This window comes from Triplophysa dalaica, chromosome 11 (assembly GCF_015846415.1).
Source record: "Triplophysa dalaica isolate WHDGS20190420 chromosome 11, ASM1584641v1, whole genome shotgun sequence".
NCBI classification, from domain to species: Eukaryota; Metazoa; Chordata; class Actinopteri; order Cypriniformes; family Nemacheilidae; genus Triplophysa; species Triplophysa dalaica.
Genome location: NC_079552.1, coordinates 10053317 through 10061548, shown reverse-complemented (window position 1 = coordinate 10061548; position 8232 = coordinate 10053317). Strand labels below are relative to the sequence as shown.

The 8232-nt window shown below is 35.0% G+C and overlaps 2 protein-coding genes across 2 annotated transcripts; one reads left to right on the top strand and one right to left on the bottom strand.

The window, feature by feature from the left end:
• The first annotated feature begins 2137 nt into the window (after positions 1 to 2137).
• Positions 2138 to 4234, top strand: LOC130432149 (uncharacterized). Its single transcript, XM_056761413.1, has 2 exons — positions 2138 to 3061; positions 3882 to 4234. Exons 1-2 carry the CDS (start codon positions 2252 to 2254, stop codon positions 4215 to 4217), a joined length of 1146 nt encoding a protein of 381 aa, XP_056617391.1. The 5' UTR covers positions 2138 to 2251; the 3' UTR covers positions 4218 to 4234.
• Positions 4235 to 4550: 316 nt separating this feature from the next.
• Positions 4551 to 7944, bottom strand: LOC130432022 (uncharacterized). Its single transcript, XM_056761241.1, has 2 exons — positions 7878 to 7944; positions 4551 to 7758 (listed from the first exon to the last, which is right to left on the bottom strand). Exon 2 carries the CDS (start codon positions 7732 to 7734, stop codon positions 5932 to 5934), a length of 1803 nt encoding a protein of 600 aa, XP_056617219.1. The 5' UTR covers positions 7735 to 7758; positions 7878 to 7944; the 3' UTR covers positions 4551 to 5931.
• Between the last annotated feature and the right edge of the window lie 288 nt (positions 7945 to 8232).

Sequence of the window (8232 nt, the reverse complement as noted above, 5' to 3'; positions counted from 1 at the left end):
CCTCCGAGTAAGATAGTTTTCAAAGTTTAAGAACACTATGTCTGTTTTTTTATTTCAAATTTATAAAATCAATGCCATTGATAATATATTAAACCATACATTTCTCTGAACCCAAGGTTTTCTTTTAAAATCACCCCCAAGGAAGTTGCTTATTTGATTCGGATAAGTAGCCTACGTGAGGAACATTTTTTTTATTTTTTTATAACCAAGATATGTTGTTGTTTTTGTTCTAATATTAGCAGTGTGACAGAGCAGTTTTGAGCGTCATTGTTTATCTGGAACCGCTTTAATATTGTACTCGTCCAGTTACTTGAGAGAGAGAGAGCGCGTTGGCGCTAAAACTGAAGAGAGAGAGCGTTTTACTCTCCTACTCAATGATGAACAAATTTACATTTATCCGCGGGTCAAATGCGTTCTGAACAGTATGATCTGTGTGGATCACGGATCATCCGCGATCTGTTTCACCACTATACCGAAAGGGAGACCCGCGTTGTAGAGTTGTTTTCCCGTTTAGGGCTGCTGTACAAAACATGTCGGCGACTATGTCGGACTGTTTTTGTACAGGTTTGGTTGAGCTGTTGTAGCCTACTATAAAATCCACATGAAAACTACTTAAGTCAAATATAACTGCTTTTTTTAAACATGAAAAGCACTGAAATTATGTCAGTATAGCAAGAACAAGTTGCTCAAAGATATATTTACAGTACAGTAGATGGTTTTTATGTGTGATTTGAACCCATCACCTTTTGTTTTCAAAGATCTTACTCCAGCCATATCATACACACCACTATGTGACATTTATAATGCAATAATATTAATCTAATTGTGTATTTTTCTTCTATATACTACACAATTATTATAGACCATTTTGCAAGACGTCAATTACACTGTTCCAGAAGCATTTCTTGTTTCAGTACAGAACTGTATAAAAATGTTAAACATTTTAAAAACCCAATTCATATAAATAAAGGACAATTAATAAATATGAAGTGGTTCTGGAGGCTTGTTTACATCTTGCAAACGGGTTTAAATGAAGATAACATTCAAAATAGTGAACGATTTGTTATCAGTTGTAAAAACAATTATTCAGTAAATTGACAATCTAATCCGTCGTGGCTTTACTTGTACAACCATGTTAAAATGACACATTTTTTTCCTTTATTCATTCATTTATTAAAAATAAAATAAAAATTACACAAATGTATTTGACAAAAATCTAAATCTACACTTCACAGTTACCTGGTCATCATTGGATAACTGCTTCTATAATCAGTTAGCTAAAGCAGATGGCACTGACTGAACAGACAAGACTATCTCAGACAGGTGTTAAATGAAAACATTTGAACGATAATTGCAGGTTCGTTATTCCGAGATAACAGCCTCTCAAATCGAATAACAAACTATGGAAGCCCGTTTCCGCCAGGGTTGGGAATTTTTTTTTGAATTAGTAAGTCATAATAATGAGATACTAAGTCGAAATAATGACTTAGTAAGTCATAATAATGAGATACTAAGTCGAAATAATGACTTAGTAAGTCATAATAATGAGATACTAAGTCGAAATAATGACTTAGTAAGTCATAATAATGAGATACTAAGTCGAAATAATGACTTAGTAAGTCATAATAATGAGATACTAAGTCGAAATAATGACTTAGTAAGTCATAATAATGAGATACTAAGTCGAAATTTTGACTTAATAAGTCATAATAATGAGATACTAAGTCGAAATAATGACTTAGTAAGTCATAATAATGAGATACTAAGTCGAAATAATGACTTAGTAAGTCATAATAATGAGATACTAAGTCGAAATTTCGACTTAATAAGTCATAATAATGAGATACTAAGTCGAAATTTCGACTTACTAAGTCATAATTATGAGATAATAAGTCGAAATTTCGACTTAATAAGTCATAATTATGAGATACTAAGTCGAAATTTCGACTTACTAAGTCATAATAATGAGATACTAAGTCGAAATTTCGACTTAATAAGTCATAATAATGAGATACTAAGTCGAAATAATGACTTAGTAAGTCATAATAATGAGATTACTATCTCATAATAATGAGAAACTAAGTCGAAATTTTGACTTACTAAATCATTATTATGAGAAACTTTCTCATATGACTTTCTCGTAATATTGGCTTAATCTGTATATGCACATGTCGTATATGACGCCATGTGCTTTTGATCGTATGTCCATATGTTTTATGTGCAGTCTCATTGATCAGCATTGTGGTAATTCATGGATTTTAGACACATAGAGCAATATTTCAGACAGGGCCTTGCAAATCGTGAAATTCTTACTCTACTGGAGAATGTTCATGGTGTTAAAATTAGCAATCGAACTCTTGAGCGACTTTTGAGCAAACACCAGCTTTGGAGGAGGAAGAACAAGACTGCTGAAGCTGAGGTGTCAGCTTTTATACAAGGACAATTACAGACATCAGGGCAGTTGCATGGTTACAGGTGGATGCACCAGAAATGCTGGATCAATGGAATAATCACCGACAGAGAGACTGTACGGATTATTTTACGGTTGCTAGACGGCGATGGCGTTGATCTAAGGTCTAGGAATAGACTTCGCCGACGAGTGTATTTCAGCCGCGGACCGAACTACGTATGGCACATTGATGGATACGACAAGTTAAAGCCATACGGGATTGGTATTAGTGGGTGTATCGATGGATTCTCTAGAAAAATGATTTGGCTTGAATCGTACAGAACAAACAGTGATCCACGAGTCATTGCTGGATACTTTATTACAGCTGTAACAGAGGCAGAGGGTTGCCCTGCACGGGTGAGACTGGATCTTGGAACTGAGAACGGTCATGTGGCAGATATGCAGAAAGTTCTGCATAATTCTAATTCATTATGTGTCAGTTTTGGGCCCAGCACAGGAAATCAGCGGATTGAGAGGTGGTGGCTCACACTTAGGAGTCAGTGCATCCAATTTTGGATGAACCTTTTTGACAACCTTAAAGAGGACGGACATTATGCTGACACCTTTCTAGACAAATGTTTGATTCAGTTCTGTTTTCAAAACTTGATTCAGGTAAGTCTATAATTTTATTTAATTGTGTCTATTTAAACAAATAATTGTTGTTTAAAGGCTAGTCATTGCTTAAACATAGCATTTTGGGCATGTGGTTCAATCTTCAGCTGCCTAGCAGGTTAAATACGATGAAAAATTAAACAAAGTAAAACTGACCCATAGACACAAGTAAATGCAGGAGCTGCATTTTTCTGGATGAAACCATAACATTTACAGTTCTCAACCGAAGTATGGTTCTGTATATGTGAGCTGGCACTTGTATATGTGGCAGGTATGTGACCTTAGTTGCTCCTGCCACCTGAGTTTTATATGTGCCTACTTACCATGGGGTACTGTTTAGCATGGTGGAAAAAGAGTTACCATAGTAATGTAATGTAATTTAATGTAATGTTTTAAAGAAGACATGAAAATTTAAAAAGATTGATTGAAAGTAATTGTAAAATTCTACTTATACAAGTATTATGCGTTAGTGATAAGATTAAAAGCACCTGACTGCCATTCTAATAATGTCGAGGTAACACAATAAAAGTTACATCACACTTTAAAATAGGGAGCAATTCTCACTATCTATTGACTACAACGTTTGCCTCAATAAACTCCTAATTACTGCTTATGAGGTAGTTTTGGTATTGGGTAGGATAAAGGGATGTAGAGTAAGGCAATGCAGAATAAAGCATTAATATGTGCTTTACACATAGGCTACTAATATACAACCAATATGCATGTTAATAAGCAAGTATATTATGTACCTTAATATAGAGTGTAACTAAAGTTACTTTAACATTCCACATATGTATAAAGTTTTGTTTTCTTCTTTTAGGAGGAACTGGATGAAGTGACATCATTGTGGAACACTCACAGAATAAGGCCAGTTCATAATTCCCGATCTCCAAATGGCCGTCCAACTATTATGCATGCCGTACCTCAGTTATATGGTGCGAGAGATTACTTGCACCCTGTTTGCCCCGAAGAGGTTGACGTGTGTCTGGAAGAATGTGTGTTCAAAGACTATCCCTGTGACAAAGATGTGTTTGATGTATGTGTTTATCTCATCGCAGAACACAACCTGGATATGTCAAATGATGTCTATTCAACATTGGATGTTTACGTAAAACTTAGGGAGTTGATAAATGATGAACTGACTGAAGAACCCTGAACTGTTTTCAGCTTTTTGATTGCACTGAATTTTTTCCACAAACAATACTGTACTCTGTAATGCATATGGGCTTTAGTATAGCAAAATAGCTTTCACTTAGCTTTTTTAATAGTCTACTACAGTTGAAGAGTGTTATGAAATGATGTATCACTTGTGGAGTAACACATAATGTTACCCACTTGTTGGTGTCAATTTTACATGTTTTTATGTGTAATCATCAGTAAATTGAAATTAAAACTTGAAGTTTCAAACCTCCATGTTTCAAAATACAAAACAACAACAACGACAACAAAATTTCCAACATTTTACTGTGACTTTAGCACCAGCCTTAAACACTGCAGTATGGACAGCATATTAGTAAAGACTTGCTTGGCAAATATTGCTATCCATTCAACATAAACTTTGAATGTTTTAATGACTCTTTAAACACTTTCATTTCAAACATCATGTGCATTACAAAATGTATCCAAACACTAGTAGCGTGTCCAAATATGTGTCCAATATTCCAAATGTATCCAAACATGACAGTAACATATCCAAAAAGTCATATGCAAACACTATGACAGAAATGTGAATTGGATCTGTAGTATTTTCAATACTATATATCGCTTGTAGAACTACACATAACTTTGCAATGTAATGCTGTCACATTTTAATGCTGTATACAGTGTAACCTTTACTACAATGACATGAAAAATGAACATTTCAATTTGGCCTATATGTTAAAACACAAAATAAAGAAATCAATAGCAAAAAATCCCAGGCAAAAAAAGTCCCCTCCATAATGTACCTAAAGTGCTCCATTTTCATGTATTATTTTTGTACTTAATACACTAAAAATTATATTAGCTCTTAAAATAATCTTAAGAACATCTAAATTTACTCAACTGTGCTCACTGTATTTTCGACAGCATAAATAAGATGTGATTTTAACATACTATCTCTGAATAAAAAGATGTGTTTAGTTACCACTTGAAGTACATTTGAACCCAAGTGTGTTGAAGTATACTTCAAGTGGTAACAAAATTAATTTTTAATACCGAGATAGCATGTTATAAGCACATTTTAGTTCCTATTTATGCGGTCTTAATATAGCACAGTTAAGTACACTTAGATGTTCTTAAGAGTATCTTAAGAAGTACTAAAAGATAACGTATTGTATATTTAGAACAAAATATGCGAAAATAGAGCACTTTAGTTACATTATGGGAATTCAATTTTTTCACCTGGGGTTTTTATACTGTGCAATTTAGGAAGCAGCTTTTAAATACAGCAGCATAAACAGCATATTAGGCTCAGTAGCAAACAGTTTTCCAACATAAAAATTGAATGTTTTAATAAAATATAATAAAACAGTTTAAAACATTGTGAACTCTGCATAACAATGTATCAAAATGTATCAAAATACTTTATGATTGATTCCAAATGTAGCCAAACAATAGAGTAGTGAATCGAAATGTTCCCATATAGTAGCATAGTATGATCAAAATGTATCACTAGAAAGAGACAACACTGGATAGAGTAATGTATCCAAACACTAGCTAAAGTAATGTATCCAAACGCTAGAGTAGTGCATCCAAAATGTATCCGAACAGTAAAGTGATACATCTAAAGAGGTACATATACAGACACTATGACATAAATAAAAAGATGTCTGTGTTGATGCATTTGCATCTGTAGTACACTTCCCATACATTCAGAAACATTTTTTACGTTATATTATGTCCATCACCCACACATTTGATTCCATGATTTTGTTCATCTCAGATCTGAAGTCTGGATAGCTATCATAACAAACAGACAGCTCCAAAACACAGCCACATGTGTGTGAAATGGGTCTTCTTTGGAATCCTTGAACTTCTGTGAAGTTAACGGTGATGTTTTTTCCCACCAAAAGATCTGAACCAGTGCAGAATCTAAGAAACCTGCACAGACCCTGTGTGCTGGACTCCCTAAGATAATTGGTTAAGTACCTCTGAATCTCCTTCTGCTGGGCATTCATGTTTTCTGGAAAAGAAACAGACCTTACAACTTTCCTCACTGTGGGCTGCAAGTTTTCATACCTGCTTGAAATGTCTTCAATACGGATGACAGCATTTGCAAATATGTTTGCCCACTGTTCAATGACATAAGCAGGCTCTTGGATTAGTTTTTTGTGAGCAAGTTCATGTAAGACTTCTTCTGCGTTATTCTCTGTAGGCATTTTCCTACAGCTGTGGACATCCAAGACTTCGAGTAATTCCTCTTTATCAACACTGTTAAAGTCTGACTGCCATGCTTGAAACACTATTCGTTCTGGCTCAGATACATATTTCAGGAAATTTTCAATGATATTGCTTTTTACACATCCAGAAGCGACCTGCTCCATGATTACTGGAGCAATTTTCACAGGAAGGTATTTTTCCTTTTGCCATCCAAAGACAATGATACGACCTACACTTTCCCAGTGCTGTTGTCCAAAATCGTGGCGAAGGAATGGCACCTTGAAAGAACTGCCCAAAGTGCATTGGTCATAAAACTCATTCCAAAACTCTGCAAGGCAATCTCTTACAACCCCTCCTTCATCATGGCCCCTCTCAAGTTTCCCATCCGGTGCAATATGTTGAATTTTTATGTCCTTTTCTAACACACTTTCATCAGAAAAATGAGCAATGAGCTCTGGGAGTACATGGCCACGGTGGACTACTAAAATCCTCTTTGTTTTTTCAGGATGTGTGTTGTTAACAGGTGACAGAGGTAACGTATCATCCAAACTTTGATCCCCAAAGTTTATAATGTCTTCAGTAAACAGAGTGACAATGTTGCTGTCTTCTAAAATGTTTCCCATTAGGTTAGAAGAAGTTATCTCTGTGGAATAAAGGAAAGACACCTCTGATTCTGCGTTGCTCCCAATATAAACCACATCTGGGTCACCTGTACCTTCCTCTGTTGGTGAAGAGATATCCAATTCCTGCCCAGTCACAGCCAAATCTTCCTCCACAGCTGAAACGGAATGTTTTTTTTTCTTTGTTGTGAGGTAGAATCTCAGAATTGGCAGTTTGGTTTCTGCATAGAGTCTTCCAACTGTAGTGTTTTCATCCACAGACAAATCTTTGTAATTCTTTAAATCAACCTCAAAATCAGTAATGTCTCCCAATGTGTTTTTTCCATCTCCAAAAAACAGCTGAATTGCTTCCTGAATTAAATCAGATTTTTGGGAATCTTTTGATACATGTACTTTCCGAGTGCCACCACCCTTTCTTGTTCTCACTTGTTTGAAGGTTTCTTCACCTTCATCATAATTCATCCATCCAATTTCTATCTTTCTCATACATTTTTGAGCATTCTTTGTTGTCGTTAGTTGACTAGTTACGGGATCATCATCACATTTTCGTTTTTGTGATATCTTAGATTTCAGTCGCTCAAAAAGTTTAGATTTCCTGTTGCTGGGTTCATTAGTTTTTCTTCTGCAAAATGCCAGTACGGCAAGACGATCACCATAAGATGGAAAGTATTTCTTTAGCTGTTCATCAGTCATTAGTTCGATGACACTAACATCAATCTAAAAATAATATTAAAAACCATAATTAAACTTTTAGATGTTTGCAATGCTTGTAAATGTTTCATGTATGAAAGACTGCATGACTATTTCATAAGGCTAGGTTTACACATATCACTCACCTTTTCACATTCAAGTAACTCTAGTGTTTCTTCAGGAACATTCCTCTGCCTCAAAAATTCAATGAGATTCTCCATCCTGTAAACATACATGTTCATTTTCTTATTATTATGGCCATCGCCCTAATAACAAGGTTTTCTTCACATAACAAGCACATTTCATACATTTGTTACAATTTCTTTGTTCTGATAAACACAGAGAAAGTAATATTTCTTGAAAAGGTTCCTTAAATGAATGTGCTGTACATCATTGTAACGTTTTAAGCTGTGCAGTTGTCTCATTCCTCAGTTGTCAGTCACACAGCGAGTTCGCCAGTATCCAGCGGACACATTGTTATCAGAACGACTCGAAAACGAA

What these genes read in the sequence shown, in the direction of transcription:
- LOC130432149 (XM_056761413.1), top strand. Translation starts at nt 2,252, where the DNA reads ATGGATTTTAGACACATAGAGCAATATTTCAGACAGGGCCTTGCAAAT. An exon ending in GTTTTCAAAACTTGATTCAG is followed by an intron (nt 3,062 to 3,881) that starts GTAAGTCTATAA and finishes TTCTTCTTTTAG; the next exon opens with GAGGAACTGGATGAAGTGAC.
- LOC130432022 (XM_056761241.1), bottom strand. Translation starts at nt 7,734, where the DNA reads ATGACTGATGAACAGCTAAAGAAATACTTTCCATCTTATGGTGATCGT.